Below are 22,641 nucleotides of genomic sequence, written 5' to 3'. Positions count from 1 at the left end.
GGGATGGAAATGGGGGGACCAACAGTTATATATTGTGTGAGATGGGAAGCAGAACAAAAACAGCTTTTAGTCATTGCACGACAAAAAAGCTACAGATCTCAGGGGAATATAATCGTATGATTTGACAATTATAGCAGGCTGCACTAGGATGCCCACATTGGTAGCTATGGACAATGGCAATAATACATTCTCACAAAGGTTGGAACAGGTTTGTTAGCCTAGTTTGTATCACACTAATATTTGGTGCTTTGAGCATCAATTTGGGTCTGTATTAAATGCACAAACTGCTTTACGAGCTGGTGCAGCTTAAGGGACACGGAGTCAGCTGCATTCAGCTCCCCCTTGCTTCTAGAAAGCGACCTACAGCAGAATGTTGCGGAGGGTGGAAGTGGTCATCAAGGCGCCGGAAGTACCCAATGTTCCGACGAATTTGTTTTGAATGAGGAATTCTGGCTGATTCATTGTAGCAAGCTAGACTTCAATAGTTCTCACGCGAGTATTCTTTCCAACATTTTTACAGATTGAACAGGTAAGATCGCACTCCCACAAATGTTTAGATCACTACCCTAGCAGAAAATAATCCACGCTGAAGAAGTTGCTATCTAGTTAGTTCGGGTTTTCGACTCCCGTGCAACGAAAGAGCTAACGTTAGCTAGCTAACTGTCGCTAACGTTACCGCTAGCAAGCGAGCTAAGGCAGTTTATCTGGTTAACGTTAGCAAACTTAGTCAAACATGTTGGATAGTTGACAGGGACCACTGTTTATTAAGAATTTGATGTTATACCGTGTTTTAACATTTATTTTATTTGTTCTGGTGGATAACATTAACATTAGACAGCTAGATGATTAGCCAACTACCTATAATATGTAGCTAACGCTAACTGTCAACGTCGTTAGTTAGCGTAGTGACTTGACTGTCATTAACATTAAATTGTCTCATCACAAATTCTTGAATCTAGTTATATAACAGGCAGGAAAAATAACTAGATGGTACTGTCTGAAAGCAGACGTTCCAGATTAATCAGGAAAATCAGCTACCTACCTGTGAAACAGGTCACAAAATCATATTGTCTGAGAGCTAACGTTACCTGTCAAACTATTCCATCATGTCATTCTATCCTGCTCTTTTTACTACCTTTTGGTGAAATAGATTAACAACTGTTTTGTAGTTTACTATCTAACAACAATGCATATTGTTTAGAAAGTAATCGGGTTAAAGATGATAAATAGGGTTGACATTCATTGCTGTTTTTTTCCCCTCAACAGAAATGGATAGGCTGCTGAGGCTTGGAGGAGGAATGCCTGGACTGGGTCAGGTGTGTTTTCAGCCATGACTTATCTCGCACCCTGTCGCTATGGAATGCCTTTAGACCTTGTCTCATTAATTCAATAATGAATCAAAGCTCTAATATAGCTCTAATATTGGGCTATATCTATCCTAGCCTCACTACAACACCTATCTTATTCCTGATCACCAAACAGGGAGTGATGCTGACTTGAGATGGGTGGAATAGGCAGAAGCGACTACAAATGAAAAGTGAGAGGCTGTAGCCAGGGTAGACCTTGTTGTTCTTATCCACAGACTGAAAAGGACCTGGCACTGCTTAGCTGTCTTAAATATTGTAAGTATTAGACTGTTATGTAGTCTATAGCCCACAAAATCATGTTAAGAGTTAGTTATAAAAATGCCCAACTTATATACATTTTTTAATTTAACCTTTATTTAACTAGGCAAGTCAGTTGAGAACAAATTCTTATTTACAATGACTGCTTACCCAGGCCAAACTTGGATGACGCTGGGCCAATTGTGCGTCGCCCTATGGGACTCGCAATCACGACCGGATGTGATAGTCTGGATTCGAACCAGGGGCTGTAGTGATGCCTCTTGCACTGAGATGCAGAGCCTTAGACCACTGCGCCACTCGGGAGCCAATTACCTCACTCAATAACCTCTGCAAAGTTGAATAGTTTTCCTAGCTATAGCCTATTAGCTCTACACATTATTTTTCATGTGAACTGGATAGTGAGAATAGATTGTCAAGGCATTCTGTTCAATATGTATTAACAAATTCTAAGTAGCCTAATCGAAAGTAAAGAATTATGGTGTAGGCTGACTAACCACTGCAGTGTCTCCCTTGCACTATTATCGAGCATGCTTTGTTGGAACATGTTTTTAGAGTAGTGTAGCCCTGCCCAATCAAAAGAGCCCGGGGCGTTCTTTGGTGAGAGAAATAAAAAGAGCCCACTTTGTTGTGTTCGCAGTGGCCAAGCCTTGCAAGGCGAGGCCAATGAGGAGCTTGCTCCCGACTGGCGTTGAATTTGCCAATTAACACCTCCAGTAAGTGGCTGCCTTGGCACCCTACAGAGGTGTTAAAAATAGGGGGGGTCTTCTTTTAACCTCTTCCTCTCTGACATGCAGGGTTTCAGATCACCGTTTAAATTACAAAATTACTTTCAGGATATTGAACATACACTGAGTGTACAAAACATTAGGAACACATGCTCTTTCCATGACAGACTGACCAAGTGAAAGCTATGATCCCTAATTGATGTGACTTGCTAAATCCAATTAAATCAGTGTAGATGAAGGGGATGAGACGGGTTAAAGAAGGATTTCTAAGCCTTGAGACAATTGAGACATGGATTGTGGATGTGTGCCATTGAGGGTGAATGGGCAAGACAAAATATTTAAGTGCTTTTGAATGGGGTATGGTAGTAGGTGCCAGATACACTAGTTTGAGTGTGTCAAGAACTGCAATGCTGCTGGGTTTTTCACTGGCTAGTGGCTAGGCTAATGTCAATTTGAAGGTGGTGTTTATTGTCAACAAAAATATGTTACAGGTAGACAAAACGATATGACGTAGAAGCATAAAGTAAACAGCATAGTTGGTCAATTTCTGCAACAACTAAGAGCGTTGAAGCACGAGGCTCAACTTCCCCGTGGACGTGCGCAGACACTGTGACAGAGCGAAGTCTTGCATCTCACTCCTCTCAATATCTGCGGTGCCACTCGTGGCAACATCATTTTGCTGAGTCTCCCTTTAAACAATGATCATCAGTTTGTCAGTAATATAATACTAATATATCATAAACTGCAGTGAAGCTGTATTTTGTCATCCTTAACCAGCTCTGTGTGATAGTCAACTATAGCCTAAAAGCCGTTATTTTCCCCTCAGGGCCCACCTACAGACGCCCCCGCCGTAGACACTGCAGAGCAGGTGTACATCTCCTCACTGGCACTGCTCAAGGTAAGAAGGATATAAACAGTAGTTGCCATTTATAATTTACACCAACTCGTTACATGTGTGTCCATGAAAGTCGTCTATGTCTCACCATGTATTTCCATCTCCTTCAGATGCTGAAGCACGGGCGTGCTGGTGTGCCCATGGAGGTCATGGGTTTGATGCTGGGCGAGTTTGTGGACGACTACACTGTGCGAGTGATTGACGTGTTCGCCATGCCGCAGTCAGGAACTGTACGTTTTCCCAGTCATTTCCCCTAACAGACCTCGCAGGACAATGTTGAGTAACTCTATAGTTATGCATGTGACGTTTTCTCCACCGGTGTTTGCGTAATAGCACTTCTCTCTCCAATAGGGTGTCAGTGTGGAGGCCGTGGACCCCGTCTTCCAAGCTAAAATGTTGGATATGCTTAAGCAGACTGGCAGGTAAATGCATATGGACTTATTAATACAAAAATGATTAGTTAGTACGCCACTCGATTTGGCATAGCATCTCCAGGACAAAGTCACACACATGCTCTACACTCCAGGATACACTTAAAAACAGAAAAATGTCATTTGTAACAATAAAACAAAAAAGAAATGTGTAAAATAGACACAAAGAAAGGCATCTGTGCAGTAATAGTGTTGAACTAAAATAATTGAGGTGGTTGTGTGGTGGCTCCTCCAACTAGACCAGAGATGGTGGTGGGCTGGTACCACAGTCACCCCGGGTTTGGCTGCTGGCTGTCAGGCGTTGACATCAACACCCAGCAGAGTTTCGAGGCCCTGTCGGAGAGAGCCGTGGCCGTGGTGGTGGACCCCATCCAGAGCGTCAAAGGAAAGGTATGTCCAACAACCACAGGCATGCAAACTCGTCACATTTCAACGATATTCGAAGTTTTGCAACCTGGCTGCAAAATAATGCTGTGATTATAGTTGATAAGAAGGATGTATGTTTCAATAGTGCAAATAACAACTTTCTGTGTAATAAATGTTAGCTAGCTACATTAGCATCTAAGTTGGCAAGCTAGCATTACCACACGCTTGCCTCGGCTAACTTTGCGTTGCTCGGGCTTACTTCACTTTACTGTCTGTGTGTAACAGCCTACTGGAGCACGTATATTTAAAAAATATATATATATATTTTTCACCTTTTACAACTGCGACCTGGTCAAGATGAAGCAAAGCAGTGCGACACAAACAACAACACAGTTACACATGGACTAAACAAACGTGCAGTCAATAACAAAATAGAAAAGTCTATATACAGTGTGTGCAAATGTAGTAAGATTAGGGAGGTAAGGCAATAAATAGGCCGTAGTGGTGAATTCATTACAATTTAGCAATTAAACACTGGAGTGATGAATGTGCAAGTAGAGATGCTGGGTACAAAAGAACAATATGGGGATGAGGCAATTGGATGGGCTATTTACAGATGGGCGATGTACAGGTGCAATGATCTGTGAGCTGCTCTGACAGCTGATGCTTAAAGTTAGTGAGGGACATATGGGTCTCCAGCTTCAGTGATTTTAATTTTTTTAGCAATTCGTTCCAGTCATTGGCAGCAGAGAACTGGAAGAAAAGGCGGCAAAAAGATGAATTGGCTTTGGGTGTAACCAGTGAAATATACCTGCTGGAGCATGTGCTACGGGTGGGTGCTGCTTTGGTGACCAGTGAGCTGAGATAAGGCGGGGCTTTACCTAACAAAGACTTATAGATGACCTGGAGCCAGTGGTGGGTAGTATATACAGGTCACAGTGGTGGGTAGTATATGGGGCTTTGGTGACTAAACACGATGGCACTGTGATAGACTACATCCAATTTTCTGAGTAGAGTGTTGGAGGCTATTTTGTAAATGACATAGCTGAAGTCGAGGATCAGTAGGATAGTCAGTTTGACCAGGGTATGTTTGGCAGCATGAGAGAAGGATGCTTTGTTGTGAAATTTTTAAGCCGATTCTAGATTTAATTTTGGATTAGAGATGCTTAATGTGTGTCTGGAAGGAGAGTTTACAGTCTAACCAGACCCCTAGGTATTTGTAGGTGTCCACATATTCTAAGTTAGAACCGTGCAGAGTAGTGATGCTGGGTGGGCGGGCAGGTGTGGGCAGCCAGTTTGAGGAGCATGCGTTTAGTTTTACTTGCATTCAAGAGCAGTTGGAGGCCATGGAAGGAGAGTTGTATGGCATTGAAACACGTCTGGAGTTTAGTTAACACAGTGTCCAAAGAAGGGCCAGAAGTATACAGAATGGTGTCGTCTGTGTAAAGGTAGGTGGATCAGAGAATCAACAAGGTGGATGAATACGGCTGCACAGTAATGTCTCTTATCGATAGTGGTTATGATATCGTTTAGTACCTTGAGCGTGGCTGAAGTGCACTCATGACCAGCTCGGAAACCAGATTGCATAGCGGAGAAGGTACGATGGGATTCGAAATGGGCGGTGATCTGTTTGTTTACTTGGCTTTCGAAGGCCTTAGAAAGGCAGGGTAGGATAGATAGATATAGGTCTGGGAAGGCTTGGGCAAGTTGCTGTGGGGGGTGCAGAGCTCTTGACCGGGGTAGGGGTAGCCAGGTGGAAAGCATGGCCAGCCGTAGATAAATGCTTATTGAAATTCTCAATTATCGTGGATTTATCGGTGGTGTTTCCTAGTCTCGGTGCAGTGGGCAGCTGGGAGGAGGTGCTCTTATTCTCCATGGACTTTACAGTGTGGCAGAACTTTTTTGAGTTTGTGCTACAGAATGTAATTTTCTGTTTGAAAAAGCTAGCCTTCGCTTTCCTAACTGCCTGTGTATATTGGTTCCTAACTTCCTGAAAAGTTGCATATTGCGGGGGCTATTCAATGCTAATGCAGTCCGCCACAGGATGTTTTTCTGCTGGTCAAGGGCAGTCAGGTCTGGAGTGAACCAAGGGTTATATCTGCTCCTGGTTCTAAATTTTTTTGAATGGGGCATGCTTATTTAAGATGGTGAGGAAAGCACTTTTAAAGAATAACCAGGCATCCTCTACTGACAAAATTAGGTCAATATCCTTCCTGGATACCTGGGCCAGGTCGATTGTGTTTGACAGTGATGAGGGGTGGTTGTTTGACCGCAGACCCATTACGGACGCAGGCAATGAGGCAGTGATTGCTGAGATCCTGGTTGAAGACAGCAGAGGTGTATTTAGAGGGCAGGTTGGTCAGGATGATATCTATGAGGTTGCCTGTGTTTACGGATTTGGGGTTGTACCTGGTAGGTTCATTGATACTTTTTGTGAGATTGAGTGCATCAAGCTTAGATTGTAGGTCTATCCAGGTCTGTGTTAAGCATATCCAAGTTTAGGTCACCTAACTGTACGAGCTCTGAAGATAAATGGGGGGGCCATCAATTCACATATGGTGTCCAGGGCACAGCTGAAGGTGGTCTATAACAAGCGGCAACGGTGAGACTTGTTTCTGGAAAGGTGGATTTTTAAAAGTAGAAGCTCAAATTGTTTGGGTACAGACCTGGATAGTAAGACAGAACTCTGCAGGCTATCTCTGCAGTAGATTGCAACACCGCCCCCTTTGGCAGTTCTATCTTGTCAGAAAATGTTATAGTTAGGGATGGAGATTTCAGGAATTTTGGTGGCCTTCCTAAGCTAGGATTCAGACATGGCTAGGACATCCGGGTTGGCAGAGTGTGCCAAAGCAGTGAATAAAATAAACTTAGGGAGGAGGCTTCTAATGTTAACAAGCATGATTCCAAGGCTTTTATAGTTACAGAAGTCAACACATGAGAGCGCCTGGGGAATGGGAGTGGAGCTAGGTGCTGCAGGGCCTGGGTTAACCTCTACATCACCAGAGGAGTATGATAAGGGTACGGCTAAAGGCTATAAGAACTGGTCGTCTAGTGTGTTCAGAACAGAGAGTAAAAGGATCAGGTTTCTGGGCACGGAAGAATAGATTCAAGGAATAATGCATAGACAAGGGTATGGTAGGATGTGAATACAGTGGAGGTAAACCTAGGCATTGAGCTAATTCATTACCTTGACTGTAAAAGGCATCTAGACATTATTTCTACCATTTGGTTTGCAACAACGGATGGAATGAGCGGCCAGCCGGCTTGGCTAGCAACCATATGTGTTTTTGACTAGGCCTATATTTTCGTCAGGGATGAAATAGTAGCCATTTTATTTAATTGGTAACCCGTAGTGCAGAACAACTTTTAACAAGACTGCTGATCTACGGTACTCTGCCTCGTACCTATAACCAAGGCACGGCGGTGCTAAAAAAGTAGTTTAGCACACCCTCTCGTTTACGTACAATTTCTTTAACCATGACGCGGAAGGTTTAAAACTACTCACGGGCCCTAGTTTTTGGTTTGATAAAAAACCAAAAACTAAACCTTGTTTAGTGATGTTACCTGGCTAGCTAGCATGGTACCTTGGCTATGCACATTTGGATGGCACTGGAAAAAGGGATAGATGCTTCAAAAGTAGGATTCATGTGCCTAATCAATGTAATTCAAATCTGAATCAAAAGTCACTCTTTTTCTGGTGATCCTTAAATTGGAACTGACAGCGTTTTAGCAACATGAAGTCTTACTAAAATCTGATCATATACACCCCCAAGAAGAATATAACCCCATTGTTTTACATTTCCTGACAAGCGAGCGTTTAGATATGGTTGTTTTCATAAATTCATGCGAATGATGTATAATCATGTATGGCATTTGTGAAAAGTGGGAAAGCGGCCGTGCGTTTGGATAATTATTAGACGCTGCAGTAAATAAAACCTTAAGTCTTCGCAGACCAGTGCGCCATAGACAATCAGTTACAGTAGGCCTATATGCAAATAAGCCATTTGCCACGCGGGCCTTCCGTCATTCAATTTGAACTGGACTGTGTTTTTACAGGCAGTAGCAAAAGCTTGACTTTATATCATTAGAACGCATTTCCCAAAAGCCATAAAATACACCTGAATGGATTTCTGCAAATGCCACAGGAGTCCTCTTACATTTGGGAACTTCAGTCCTACTGATCAAACAACCATGAAAAGGTAGGCTCTCTCTCACTCAGTTGCCTATGCACAGCATCAACAATAAGATTAACAACTAGCTAGCCAGAATGTGATGAGCTAAAATCTAACGAGGGAACATTAGAGAAACCTTCTAAAACATTTTGAGCTAGATGGCCGTCTCAATTGCACCGATAAATTATGGAGAATATTAGCCTGCTCATCCTTCTGCAGCTTACCTGCCAATGCATGCTTGTCCCAACTCACGTTTTGACAACTGAATGGGGACTTGCCTGCCTGCCAATTTGATCAATGCCAAATGTATACAAACAGAACTATGCGATATGCTAACTGTGGATGTTGTTCAAATTCATCATAGCTAGATAGCAAAGCAATTCACATTTCTTGCTGACTGCAGTAATGTCTACAGAGCTGTTTCCAGATAATTGAATGGTAATTTCTCTACCATAAGCCGCCTCCAACGAATTTGATAGTATGTCCAATCAGCCTTGCAACCGCAGACCACGTGTATGGTGTTGTGGGCGAGCGGTTTGCTGATCTCAACGTTGTGAACACAGTGGCCCATTAGACCCTAATCTAGGGATGTCACATGACTGAGAATACAGATATGCATCTGGTCACAGATACGGTTAAAAAAAAACATAAGGGTGTTGATCAGAAGACAGTCAGTATCTGGTGTGACCACCATTTGCTTCATGCAGCCCGACACATCTCCTTTGCGTAGAGTTGATCAGGCTGTTGATTGTGGCCTGTGGAATGTTGGCGGGAACTGGAACACGCTGTCGTACACATCAATCCAGAGCATCCTAAACATACTCATTGGGTGACATGACTTGTGAGTATTCAGACCATGGAAGAACTGGGACATTTTCAGCTTCCAGGAATTGTCTACAGATCCTTGCGACATGGGGATGTGTATTATTATTCTGAAACATGATGTGATGGTGGCAGATGAAGGGCGCGCGACAGTATAGTTTGATTGTATTGACATTCCCAGCCTTAGTTACAGTCATCAGTTTTTGTTGAAAATATTCAGTCATTGAAACTGAAACAGTGCACCCCAAATGGGTGGAGGTAGCAAACGATGTACCCAGGCCAGCTTTTAAATTAAAAAAAAATAATAATAATTTAAGGGGTGGATCAGCTTAATATTGCGGAAAGAATGTTGCTTCCATCAATGTAATTGTCTGCATAATTTAATATCCCCCATATATTTTTGGGGTAAATATATATATATCCATACACGCATGCATACATATACACATACCTATATAGACATACATACTTTTTTAAAGAATATACCTTTTATTATTATTCCCCGCAAACCCTACCACCGATCCCCCAATTGGAGTAAACTAAAACACTTCTGCTTCTACCTTCACTTTATACATCTTATACACATTTTACAGACAGTCTACCTTACAATAGTTATTTTTTGTTTGTTTTTAGTCCTTCCTGTATTTCTGATGTCCATCCAGTTTGATTTCTATTTGTGCTATTTCACAAAAGTTCTGAACCTATATACATTTTACAGACCCCGTATGTTTTACATTGTTTATCAAAATCAAATCAAATTTATTTATATAGCCCTTCGTACATCAGCTGATATCTCAAAGTGCTGTACAGAAACCCAGCCTAAAACCCCAAACAGCAAGCAATGCAGGTGTAGAATCACGGTGGCTAGGAAAAACTCCCTAGAAAGGCCAAAACCTAGGAAGAAACCTAGAGAGGAACCAGGCTATGTGGGGTGGCCAGTCCTCTTCTGGCTGTGCCGTGTGGAGATTATAACAGAACATGGCCAAGATGTTCAAATGTTCATAAATGACCAGCATGGTCGAATAATAATAAGGCAGAACAGTTGAAACTGGAGCAGCAGCACGGTCAGGTGGACTGGGGACAGCAAGGAGTCATCATGTCAGGTAGTCCTGGGGCATGGTCCTAGGGCTCAGGTCCTCTGAGAGATAGAAAGAGAGAAGGAGAGAATTAGAGAACGCACACTTAGATTCACACAGGACACCGAATAGGACAGGAGAAGTACTCCAGATATAACAAACTGACCCTAGCCCCCCGACACATAAACTACTGCAGCATAAATACTGGAGGCTGAGACAGGAGGGGTCAGTTTATCTTGTTATTAGTCCCACCCTTCAGCTTTACTCAACCCCCCCCTCGCCATCTATCTCTCAACACCACCCACTTCGGATCTCGACCCATCATATATTTTTCAACTGTGCAGTGATGCCTCACAAAAGAATTGAACCTTTCTATTCTCATAGCTTCCACAGATTGTAAACCAAAAACAAACACCTTTGCTCAAATAATTATTATATTATTGATTGATTGACTATGGCTTTTCAAATCACCCAGTATTGCTATCTGTAGCATTAGTTCTAGGCCAATGTTGCAATTCTTCAGCCATTCCTGGACCAGTGACCAAAAATGAGCTACATATGGACAATACCAAAATAAATGATCTAATGACTCTGCCTCCTCACAGCAGAATCTGCAGAGCTGGGAAGATTGTATCCCCCATATATATAACATTCTATTAGTTGCAAGAATTTTGTATAGTAATTTATATTGAAAAATTAGAAGTTTTGAATCCGGCATTGTTTTGCGTATCAATTCATAAACCATGTGCCATGGAATGGGTACATCAATAATCTCTTCCCAACTATTTTAACTCTATGGTACTGTTTTTATTGCTATCTAACTGTACTGTTAGTCCTTCAATTTCCTTTGTTAATATGGACTCTTGATCTAAATTGCTTTTGTTTTATAGATGAGTACTGAATTGCATTGCCTCTAAAGGCACATTTAAAAGTGGGGGATCTGCTGTTATGTCTGAAAAAATTCAGTTATAAATTCTTCTGTCCTAGTTCTAAACAATTTATCATCTAAAAGGCATTGATTAAATTTCCAATAACCTCGCCCACATGGAAATTCTGTAAGATTAATATATATGCCATTTATGTGATGATCCGACCGCATTCTGTCCCCTATCAACACTTTTTAAACGTTTGGTGCCAGAGAGAATGGTATAAGAAAGTAGTCAAGGCAACTAGCTTGATTAAGCCTCCGCCATGTATATCTCACTAGGTCAGAGTATTTAAGTCTCCATATATCCACTAATTCCAATATATCCATGACATTCATGATTTCCTTAAGTGCCTGAGGGTGATAGTTTGTAGTGTGATTTCCTTTCCGGTCCAAGGAGGTATTTAAGACCGTATTAAAATCTCCCACCATAATAATAGAGTCTAGTGTTGCTTGTAGAGTTGATCAATTCTTATATTTTCAAAGAAGCTTGGATCATCATCATTCGGACCGTATAGGTTAATAAGCCATATCTGTTTATTGTCCAATAACATATTTAAAATAATCCATATCTACCTTGTTAATCTGTTTGGACAGATTACCCAGGCCAGCTTTGATTTACAACCTGCTAGCAATATTTTTGGGACTACCAAGAAATGTATAGGTGAATCTGAATCATCCATTGAACTGCATCCATCTATTCTGCCAATAATGCCTTACTGTATGCCATGGAATTCTGAGTCAACTATAACCTATTTTTAAAACCTCTTATAAAGTTGGTTTTTGAAGCATAAACTGGGAATTTTATATTTTTCATATTATGGTTGTCTGTTTGTTTGATATCTGCAAAGTAGTTCAAACACGGTCAGTTTCACTTTAAATTCTGTATGGGAGATTCTAATACGGTCTTAAATACCTCTATGGACCGGAAAGGAAATCACACTACAAACTATCACCCTCAGGCACTTAAGGAAATCATGAAAATCAATGTGTTGTATTGAGTAGAGTGAAGTATTGAGTAGAGGTGCTGCACAAAATCTGATAGTCACACGTATAGAAAATGGGTACAGGCGTTTACACAGATTTCTTTTCACTTGTTTCTGCGCAAAAACGATTTCTCACCCTTTTTGGGCCTTCATCAGTTTGCATCCCTGAACCACCATGATTTATTCAGCAATGTTCTAATTTAATTTGTATGCAAATTGTGTGACAGGTTGACTTTCTCATGGCTGCAAACTTCAATCAATCCAATAATAAAATCAAGTGATTGATTGGGTGGAAACTCAAATCGTTAGAGATTTTAGCTAACAGCGTTCTGCCCGTGTAGCCATCTAAGGTTGTTTACTCTTACATCTCCTGGGATTGAGATGTCTTCATCTAGAACTGATCATACACCCCCATCCCCACCACCCTCCTCCTCTCCTTGTTATGTTTCTTTCTCTCTTCCACCCTCACGGGCCCCATATGGCACTTCCTCCATCTCCTCCTGCCTCTGTGCTCCGGGGAGCTGTCTATTATCACCTCCACGGAGCTGTCTGTGGGTGTGAGAGCCAATTCCATCTCAATGTGTGATCTCCGCTCAGAGGAGAGTGCACCACTAGAAATGAAAGTTAGCTCTCCAATGTTTTACATTAGAAATGGTGTCTAAGCACAGGCAATCTCATAAAGATATTTAATTAGATTGCTATTAGGAGTAGTGTGTTGACCGAGGGGATGGTTTAAAACCTTTTTAGTCTTAATAATATTTTGCCACCCAAGCGTGAGAGAGAGAATATTAAAATATATACATTACATTTTTACAAACCTACAAATACCAGGGCACATTTGCTAATCCTCGTTTTGAAATATTTATGTTTTTAGCAGGTTCCACCCCTCTGCCTTAGAGGAAAGGGTGTCTCCCGGCCAAGTCTTGCTGGTGAAAGATGTAGCCTACTCTTGATATGCTCAGAACATGGCAGTGTCCTGCTTCCCTGTCATGTTCACCGTCTGTCGTCACTCTGTCCGCCACTCGGAATATTGTTGTACACAATGCATTACGGTCCATTGAATGAGCAGCCAATATAACCACATAGATGGAACATAACAATAATGCCAGCCGTCTCACGGCGCTCGGGCACCTTTCCTTCGTGTGACCCATTTCCTCACAAGACACGATAACCTAGGGTTAATTTGGAGCGATGCAGGTAATAAAAGTTGAGTACTTAATCTTTGGCTAATGCAGCCAAGACCAGTGAGAAAAGAGCTAAATGTGTTTTAATACACTAATTTCCTATGCTTTGTAGTAAAACGATTTCACAGTGATTTATGGACGCAGGTCTCAGGGTGACATCTACTAAACAAGGCATGAGTAAGTCAGGACCGCCATAAACCCATCATCCTCATCAATCTTTTAACATGAATGTAACCATGAGCTACTCATCTGTCATGCTTTCACACATAACCGCAGTTGGCAGAGCCTCTCATAGCATGGTGGCAAATCTTTGCCTTGCTGTGACTATGCAATGTCTACTCACCTGGAAGGATGCAACTTAGGGCCTAGGATAGGATGTGATTAGGGACATGTACGGCACTCAGACAGAGCCGTGGTTTTGGTGTCGTTTACACACATCTGGAGTGACAGCCTGGTTACAGCAGTTAGTGAACATCAGATCAGGGACGGTACCATCTCTCTCCGTCCCCGGTCATCTACTCTCCCTTTCACAGTATTCTTACACAATAACGTTACCCTCATGGCTTAGATCCAAAGCACAGTGTTGTACTTACTTGGCATTCTTTCAATTTTTGGGGGTTATTTATTTTATTTTTCTGCTCAGGAATTGAATTGAAATGGAATTGACACGGACACCGTTCCTCTACTCTCTGTGAGATAACACGTGGTTCCTTTTTGTTATTTCGGGCAGGTTGTTATCGATGCGTTCCGGCTGATCAATGCCAACATGATGGTTCTGGGACACGAGCCCAGGCAAACCACCTCCAACCTGGGGCATCTGAACAAGCCCTCCATCCAGGTAAGACCATGGAGCCGTTGACCAGCACGCCTCTGACCAGCACGCATCTGAACACCTCTGTGTTTTTAACATGCACGTGAATATAGAGTTTCTGTTCTTATTTCAATCATCTGTTGTCCTCCTCCAAGGCTCTGATCCATGGACTGAACAGGCATTACTACTCCATCACCATCAACTACAGGAAAAATGAACTTGAGCAAAAGGTGTGAAGAGTTTCTGAAAATCTACTATACATGTCAAAATGACATATATTTTTTAAGGGGAGTATAGAATATCAGAAAAAGATTAGGACTGTTGACTGTCATAGTTGAATGAGTTAGTTATAATTACACCGCTGAGAGTGACATTTCATAATATGCCTACCGTATGTACTCCTGCCTGAATGACAGGTGATGTCATCTTCTGTGCGACCGTTAAACATATGTACACGGTGCCTCTATCCTCTCTTGGTTGCATGTGCCACATTAACATATGATCCTTGAGTGACTTTTGATCCTTGACCTCCCAGATGCTGTTGAACCTGCACAAGAAGAGCTGGATGGAGGGCCTGACCCTGCAGGACTACAGCGAGCACTGCAAGCTCAACGAGAACATCGTCAAGGAGATGCTGGAGCTGGCCAAGAACTACAACAAGGTGAGCAGGCAGGGATCAGAAGGGGAAAGTGGGAGGGCCTGGAAGTATTTTTAGACCAGGGGTCAGCGTGGGCAAACTACATGAGTTCTCCCAGGTGGTGTTCATTAGTATTCAAATAGAATAAAATGGACTGAAACAGGGAGGGTCTACCTGAACTTGTCCAATCAGAAACACTCCTTTTCAAGATATAGGCATGGTATATGGGGGTGTAGTGAGATACCTGATGGGTTGGATGATTCTATTCTCATCTCTCGTCTTGAAAAAGCGTAAACTAAAAACGTGGAAATCAATCAATGCACCATCAGTAACACAAAGGAAAATTGAATTATTTATTATTTAAATATTGAAAGTGAGCGGTCTGGCCAGGTGTGATGCAACTGATGTTTGTATGATTGTATGTTTCTTATAAGGTCAAATAAAACACACTTTTTCATATTCTGTTGCAAAATGTTTTTTTCTTTACATGCCATAATGAACAAGACCCAGCTTTAAATGTTAATGTCTGAGTGAGAATCAATGTTTCTGTGTTCTACCCCAGGCGGTCGAAGAAGAGGATAAGATGACCCCTGAGCAGCTGGCCATCAAGAATGTCGGAAAGCAGGTATCCATCCGCGCTGTAACCTGAATACTGTTTTGCGATCATCATAAATGCCCATGGAAAATCTTTGCAATGACCTTCCTTAACCTGTTAACTGCGTTCTTCTCGCAGGATCCCAAGAGGCACCTGGAGGAGCACGTCGACGTCCTGATGACGTCCAACATTGTTCAGTGCCTAGCCGCCATGTTGGATACTGTGGTCTTTCAGTGAAGCCTCCCCCTGCATTTAACTGTTCATATTCTAACTCTTTGTTTTGTTTTATAAAAAATAAATGTGTATGAAAGGTGGACCGTGGACTTGTATCTATAATATACAGAACAGCAGCATGGGTGATGTGTTGCGGTTCGACTGGTTGGTCTCAGATGGGTCTGAGAGAAAGTTTTGGTCCGTATATACACAGAATGGCTACATCTGAAATGGCACACTAATCCTTATGTAGTTCCCTGGGTCCTGGTCAAATGTATTGCATGTGCAGTTGAAGTCGGAAGTTTACATACACTTAGGTTGGAGTCATTAAAACCTGTTTTTCAACCACTCCACATTTCTTGTTAACTGTTTTGGCAAGTCGGTTAGGACATCGGCTTTGTGCATGACACAAGTCATTTTTCCAACAATTGTTTACAGATTATTTCACTTATCATTCACTGTATCACATTTCCAGTGGGTCAGAAGTTTACATACACTTAAGTTTACTGTGCCTTTTAAACAGCTTGGAAAATTCTCTTTCCTCGACATCGTGGGGAAATCAGCCAAGACCTCAAAAAAATATTGTAGACCTCCACATTTCTGATTCATCCTTGGGAGCAGTTTCCAAATGCCTGAAGGTACCACATTCATCTGTACAAACAGTATGCAAGTATAAACACCATGGGATCACGCAGCCGTCAATACCGCTCAGGATGGAGACTCGTTCTGTCTCCTAGAGATGAACATACTTTGGAACTGAAAAAGTGTGTGTGAGCTACCAAATACTGATTGAGTGTATGTAAACTTCTGACCCACTGGGAATGTGATGAAAGAAATAAAAGATTAAATAAATAATTCTCTACTATTATTCTGACATTATTCTGATTATTCTTCACATTAAAATAGTGGTGATCCTAACTGACCTAAGACAGGGAATTTTTACTAGGATTAAATGTCAGGAATTGTGAAAAACTGAGTTTAAGTGTATTTGACTGAGGTGTATGTAAACTTCCCACTTCAACTGTATATAGTGAAGCTGTCACTAGCTGTCATTTTTCAATTAGTTATGCCATAGTTGACATTTCTGACACTCCTTGGAGCCTTGTTTTCCAACAACATTAAAATGACCCGCCCCGTTTGAAGTGAGGTGATGAGGTGCCCACTTTCAATATTTAGTCATATTTCCTGATTTTAAAAAAATAATTCAAATAATGAAATATGAATGTTGTCATTAACTATAAACATGTTTAAATATATAATCTACCTGCCACATGATACTAGATGTATAAAAACAGCAGTGTTTTGTTCGTCCAGCAAAACGAACATGATCAGAGAGATTTATATAACTTATAAATATAACTGTTTGTACAGGCTACTTCTAAAACCTTATCCCTATTCTGTAATGTAAAGAGTAACAACTGTAGACGTTTCATTAGTTTCGTTCCAGGAGTATTTAGAGTTCATATTCCCTACATGTGATACGTGTAACCTTAACCAAATTGGTTTTTGTGTTGAGCGTAATTCTCCTTGCGCAGCTCCAATATCTTCGCATCTCAACATCCAACGCCCAATAATATGGATAGCGACTGCCACAGGTCTGAACTCGCTACCCAGTACCACCCTATGCTCTCAAGTGAAGGGCTGAACTGAAAAGAGGAACCTAACACGTTCTAATAAAGAAACCACAGGGATGACAAATCTGTCAGACGCAGACGACTTTATCGACTCGGAGGACTCATTTGGTGACGGCGACAAGGGAAGCAGTAGGCAGTCTGCTCAAGAGACCGTCTGCGACAATCGTCATAACTTCCATGGATCTACGGAGGGATCGTATCCCTCGTCTCAGCCCAGCCCCAGCCAAGCTCAGTCCGCGTCTGCTGCCTCGCCTGGTACCATGTTCCCACACCGGACACTGCACGGAGCCACCTACCCGGCCCTCGCCATCACCAGTTCGGGTCACTACATGGCACACCATCCTGTGGTCACGCAAGGCTCATATAATAGCCTCTTGACCACTACGTCACCTCAAGGCTTCCCAGCGCCCGGATATTTTTACGCTCAGCCATACGGGCATGGCCACCAAGGAGGTGCTTTCCACAAGACCTCAGCAATGCAAACCGGGATGGTTTTTGGTAAAGCGCAAGTTTATCTCTGCAATAGGGCTCTGTGGCTCACGTTTCACAGGCACCAAACAGAGATGATCATCACTAAACAGGGGCGGTGAGTATTGACCCGTTCACTTTCTCGCTTGCCTTGCATAATGTTAGCTAATGTCAACATAGTGGGCAAACTGCCGTACTTATTTGGACGAAGTAATATTGACCTGTTTATTGAAAACGCCTGGGGTTTATTAACAAAATATGGCCACAGCAATAGTCCCAATTAGAATGAATTTCGTTGTCTCATTAAGTAAAGTTTTAGCGGGCTGTAGGAAGTTGTAGGAAGTTGTAAAGGAAATAAAACTCTATATTTTTTATTCTTCCAGACGAATGTTTCCATTCCTGAGCTTTAATATATCTGGACTTGATCCGACGGCAAATTACAATATTTTTGTGGACGTCAGTCTCGCGGACCCTAATCACTGGCGGTTCCAAGGAGGACAGTGGGTACCCTGCGGTAAAGCGGAGTCAAATGGGACAGGCAAGTGATGTTACTTTTCTTGTCCCCCTTCTATCCTCTCCAAGTGAGGTTTTCTGACAAAGAAAGTGAGTAATGTCTTCAATAATCAATTTATAGGGAACAAGGCCTACATGCATCCAGACTCTCCGAACACCGGCGCGCACTGGATGCGTCAAGAAATTTCTTTTGGAAAACTGAAGTTGGCAAATAATAAAGGGGCATTGGAAAGTGCAGGGCAGGTATGTTTAATATAATCCTTATTTCGTACAGGCTCATATATATACGGAGAAAGAGGTCTTGAAAATATGCTATATTCAAGTCTAGAGACGTTTCATTGAGAGATTGTATATAAAAAATGAGTTTTTATGTATTTATCAACCATATTGTATGAAATAATTCAGAATTTATTTGTCTTTTTTTTTTTTACACAAATCTTCAAATTGTGCTTTGTCTCTAGAGATGATCACAGATGCCCCAATTAACACCTGTTTTCCCATGTCCTCTGTTCAGATGGTTGTCGTTCAGTCCCTCCATAGGTACCAACCCCGTCTTAATGTGGTCGAGGTGCACGAGGATGGGGCCGAGAACGCCAGTCAACCCAGACAGTCATTTACGTTCCCCGAGACGCAATTCGTTGCAGTCACAGCATACCAGAACACAGACGTAAGGAAATTCGTTCTTCCAAATATTGATTTATTTTTTAAATTGGGTCTAAGCAAATATTTTCCTATTGGGGTAAAAGTGGTTCACAAATTGACATTAGACTAGGCTAGGCCCTTTTAATGTTTTTATTTTCTTCTTTCAGATAACACAGCTGAAAATAGACCACAATCCTTTCGCAAAAGGTTTTCGGGACAATTATGACAAGTAAGTAAAAAATATATTAGCCTAGCCATTGTTTTGTTTTTTAATATCCTTACATAATTAAATATTATTCTATTGAAATTTTTCATATCACAAATTGTGACTAAAATATTAACAGATTTAATGTAGTTTGTTCCGAAATTAGACTATGCTTTACGCACGACTTTTCCCCATTTATTTGTGACGTTGCTGTCACTCCTAAAACAACCATATGTTTTTTAAATTATTTCTTCAATACCAGCTTTAAAGGTAAGGACTACATTATGATGTAAACGAGCTTGAAATGCATTATGGATTTGGATACGCGCATATTTTTGTTCAATTGGATATTTATGCGTTTGTGTGTCAGAATTCATGTAGACAGACAAGTTCAATTTTCTTGCCAATATTATCTTCAAATATTTAGTGTTTTAAATCTAATGTAAGTAACTATTGGAGATGAATTAGGCTTAATGGTGTAAGACGTCAGTTTTTTTTTAAATAATTGCATGCCATTGTTACTTCACCCTTGTGGAAGAGTTTTATTTTAGGTCTTTCTCATTTGTATTATTTTCCAATTTCCTAATTGATTGTTTTGAATGTCTCTAGAATCTACACAGGCTACGATAGTGACCGGTTGACGCCATCGCCGAGTGACTCGACCTACGCCCAGTTTGTGCCAGGTGCCAGATATGCACTTGCTAATTCTTTCCTTCAGCACCAATTCGTCAGCACTTATGCCAAGTCCTGTTTCCGCCCTAGCGCAGGAGCTACGTCTGGACTAGACTATAACGTTCCCTTAACTAACAGCATGCTCTCACCGCAAACCAGCGAGGAGGACACGATGGCGGCATCCCCGAGATGGTTTGTGACACCGACCAACAACAGACTGGACTATGCCTCCCGCACAAATGACGCGACTGGAAACACGGCAACTTTGCTGTCATATGCAACAGCTGGAAAGGCACTACAGCTGTCCGCAACGGAAAGTTCGGGTAGAGCCCTTACTTATTACGCAGAACCAACGGATTTTGCGCCTACCTCACCCCAGTATTGCGGTGCGTCTAGCCCGGCTCTGTCCTGCTGGACTAATGGACACGCTATTGGTACTGCGGACTTTGACGAGGTCCTCTCACTTTCAAAGGAGAGTTTGCCAACGAGTGTCTCTGAAGACGCAAAACCACAAGATATCTCGGAGTCTAGTTGGATAGAGACATCGTAAACTGAATTGAAGAGATATCTCATCCTAGGTTATTGGCACCAGTCGAAATAGTCATCTGGAAATCGTTCATTCGTTTTTTCATTAGACTGCATTTTTGGATGAGCCTACAGTGGGCTGTGGATATGACTGAAGTATTAAAATGTTAACGACAAAATAGTCTATTTAAGCTATAATAATGTATCTATATAACATTTGCTGTAGTCCCACTCTAGATGTTTTCATTGAATCCTGTTTCCTAATTTGGGCTGATTTGATTGATTGATTTTGATTTGTTGAATAGATTTCTGGAACGTGTTCATGTCTTAGCCTGCGTTGAGTTTCCTTGGCATTATGTTCTATTGTGCTGGCTTTAGTAGGCTATATATGATCCACAATGTCTTTACTAGCGCAAAAAACAAGGTTCTGAGTTATAACAACTGTACTAAAAGTAAGTAGCCCAATGCTTCAAAACACAATGGACATATTAATAAATCAACGCCCAACGCAAAAAAAAGGCGAAGAGGGAATGTGTTGTAGTCTTTGATAGGATGTACACTAATTAATTATCTAAAAATGAAGTAAAAATATAAATTCGATTAAAAGCAGATGGAGAGGTTGCAATTCCTTCTCTCTTTAAATGTGTTTATACCAGGTATGATGGTTTATCAGTGCTGTTGCTGCTTTGCTTGCAGATGCGTGAACAATGGAACAAACTGAAGATGAAAGATATTCATAAGAGGACCACAATGGACATAAGTAATCTGAACTTGTTTTTTAATCCTTGATAATGTTTAATGTGTGTATTGTCGTACTCACATAGCTGATTCAACATCTGTATTTTACATTTGTCAAATAACTTTAATTTATTCGGCGACTATTGACGTTTTCTTTAAAAAATAAAATATTTTTGTGTTAAAGTAACTGCCCAGTGTTTCCAGATTTCTATGAAATATGACCTATAATTTACAATATGAGTAAAACACTTTTCCTACCAAAAGATAATTAAATATGTTGAAAATAAGCTTTTCAGTGTTTGAATGATATGGGCGTACCCCAATAACAATGATGTGGGCATATTGCTGGGGGTGTAAACAGGTCATTAAAAATATTAATCACAAGTCAACCGCTGATTGGCCTACACAGCCAGTGAGCCAACCTGACTTCACATTATATGTTGAAATAGTAAGCATTTTTTAAATGTTTTTTTTTCTCAAATGCGTTGGCGTCAAATACGAGTATAGGACGAGTCAACAACATTATTTGAGAATGAGCTAACAAACAATTAACTTTTAAGTGATATTGTCACTGCCTGTTACTTTAACTTTCATTGAGGTATTTACAGAAAATTAATCTCGGTTAAACCAGAACAAAAATCTTGCGCAATTTGCTCAACTGTGTTTACATATTTACATATAACATAAATTATTTGCAAAGAGCTTCCTATTGGTTGTTTATGATACTTTCCAAGTGGAAATGTATTAATGGCTATATAAATATATTTGATTTGATTTGAAAACTCGGACAAATTGGAAGTTTACGAGTTGTCTTTCCAGTAGTCTTTCTATGAGAGATTAACAGAAAGTAGTCATGGCCCAATCCCAAACCAGGGACTGTTTACAAAGAAGGTTTGGATAACTAATCTGGCAGGTTAGGATAAACACGTGGCAGGTTGGAATTAACATAACAGGCTAGGAAAATGAGGTTAAGGTTAGGAAAATAGTTAGGTATAGGCTTAAAAACATTTTAAGGATCCGCCCCTTTTTTTTCAATCGTCGCCTAAAATTACATACCCAAATCTAACTGCCTGTAGCTCAGACCCTGAAACAAGGATATGAATATTACTGATACAATTTGAAAGGAAACACTTTGAAGTTTGTGGAAATGTGAAAGGAATGTAGGAGAATATAACACATTTGATCTGGTAAAAGATAATACAAAGAAAGAAAAAAGGCGTTTTTTGTACCTTCATCTTTGAAAAGCAAGAGAACGGGCATAATTAATTATTCCAGCCCAGGCGCAATTTAGACTTTGGCCACTAGATGACAGCACTGTATGTGCAAAGTTTTGAGTGATCCAGTGAAATCTTGCATATCTATTCAAAAGGTTGTATCAAGACTACCCAAATGTGCCTAATTGGTTTATACATACATTTTCAAGTTCATAATTGTGCACTCTCCTCAAACAATAAGATCAAGATAGCACGAAATGAGGGAAAGGTTGCTTACTTGGTCAGAGGACGAGGCTTCATCAACGGTTCAGAAATCCATATTCCTCCCTAAAATCTCACCAGAAGAAACAGATTGATGGTTTCGCCCATGGTATTGTAATGAAACAGCATTTCCGCACTTATAAACCCAGGGTCGTTACAGTATTCTCATTTTCCTTGTATTGTTTAACTTTACCTAACAAGCATCAGGTGACTATTTTTCGGAATACTCAGGTACTTCAATTTATTAGTTTGTTCTTGTATGACCAGAAGACCTATTTTGTTTACAAACTTACGAAGAAGCTGTAT

The 22,641-nt window shown here is 41.0% G+C and overlaps 2 protein-coding genes across 2 annotated transcripts; both read left to right on the top strand.

Annotated features, from left to right (window-relative positions):
* Positions 1 to 375: 375 nt before the first annotated feature.
* Positions 376 to 15,564, top strand: LOC112253747 (26S proteasome non-ATPase regulatory subunit 14). Its single transcript, XM_024425721.2, has 11 exons — positions 376 to 529; positions 1,267 to 1,316; positions 3,177 to 3,248; positions 3,356 to 3,475; positions 3,597 to 3,667; positions 3,916 to 4,066; positions 13,938 to 14,045; positions 14,174 to 14,248; positions 14,554 to 14,679; positions 15,218 to 15,280; positions 15,389 to 15,564. Exons 2-11 carry the CDS (start codon positions 1,269 to 1,271, stop codon positions 15,485 to 15,487), a joined length of 933 nt encoding a protein of 310 aa, XP_024281489.1. The 5' UTR covers positions 376 to 529; positions 1,267 to 1,268; the 3' UTR covers positions 15,488 to 15,564.
* Positions 15,565 to 17,058: 1,494 nt separating this feature from the next.
* LOC112255409 (T-box brain protein 1-like) lies at positions 17,059 to 21,038 on the top strand. Its single transcript, XM_024428393.2, has 6 exons — positions 17,059 to 17,683; positions 17,949 to 18,103; positions 18,200 to 18,321; positions 18,593 to 18,745; positions 18,888 to 18,949; positions 19,535 to 21,038. The coding sequence occupies exons 1-6, from the start codon at positions 17,154 to 17,156 to the stop codon at positions 20,145 to 20,147; spliced, it is 1,635 nt and encodes a 544-aa protein (XP_024284161.1). The 5' UTR covers positions 17,059 to 17,153; the 3' UTR covers positions 20,148 to 21,038.
* The last annotated feature ends 1,603 nt before the right edge of the window (positions 21,039 to 22,641 follow it).

The sequence above is a fragment of the Oncorhynchus tshawytscha genome, linkage group LG07 (genome assembly GCF_018296145.1).
Source record: "Oncorhynchus tshawytscha isolate Ot180627B linkage group LG07, Otsh_v2.0, whole genome shotgun sequence".
Taxonomy (NCBI): domain Eukaryota; kingdom Metazoa; phylum Chordata; class Actinopteri; order Salmoniformes; family Salmonidae; genus Oncorhynchus; species Oncorhynchus tshawytscha.
This window is presented reverse-complemented; position numbering and strand designations above follow the sequence as displayed.

What these genes read in the sequence shown, in the direction of transcription:
- LOC112253747 (XM_024425721.2), top strand. Translation starts at nt 1,269, where the DNA reads ATGGATAGGCTGCTGAGGCTTGGAGGAGGAATGCCTGGACTGGGTCAG. An exon ending in TGGCCAAGAACTACAACAAG is followed by an intron (nt 14,680 to 15,217) that starts GTGAGCAGGCAG and finishes GTTCTACCCCAG; the next exon opens with GCGGTCGAAGAAGAGGATAA. An exon ending in TCAAGAATGTCGGAAAGCAG is followed by an intron (nt 15,281 to 15,388) that starts GTATCCATCCGC and finishes TTCTTCTCGCAG; the next exon opens with GATCCCAAGAGGCACCTGGA.
- LOC112255409 (XM_024428393.2), top strand. Translation starts at nt 17,154, where the DNA reads ATGACAAATCTGTCAGACGCAGACGACTTTATCGACTCGGAGGACTCA. An exon ending in CATTGGAAAGTGCAGGGCAG is followed by an intron (nt 18,322 to 18,592) that starts GTATGTTTAATA and finishes TCCTCTGTTCAG; the next exon opens with ATGGTTGTCGTTCAGTCCCT. An exon ending in CAGCATACCAGAACACAGAC is followed by an intron (nt 18,746 to 18,887) that starts GTAAGGAAATTC and finishes TTCTTCTTTCAG; the next exon opens with ATAACACAGCTGAAAATAGA.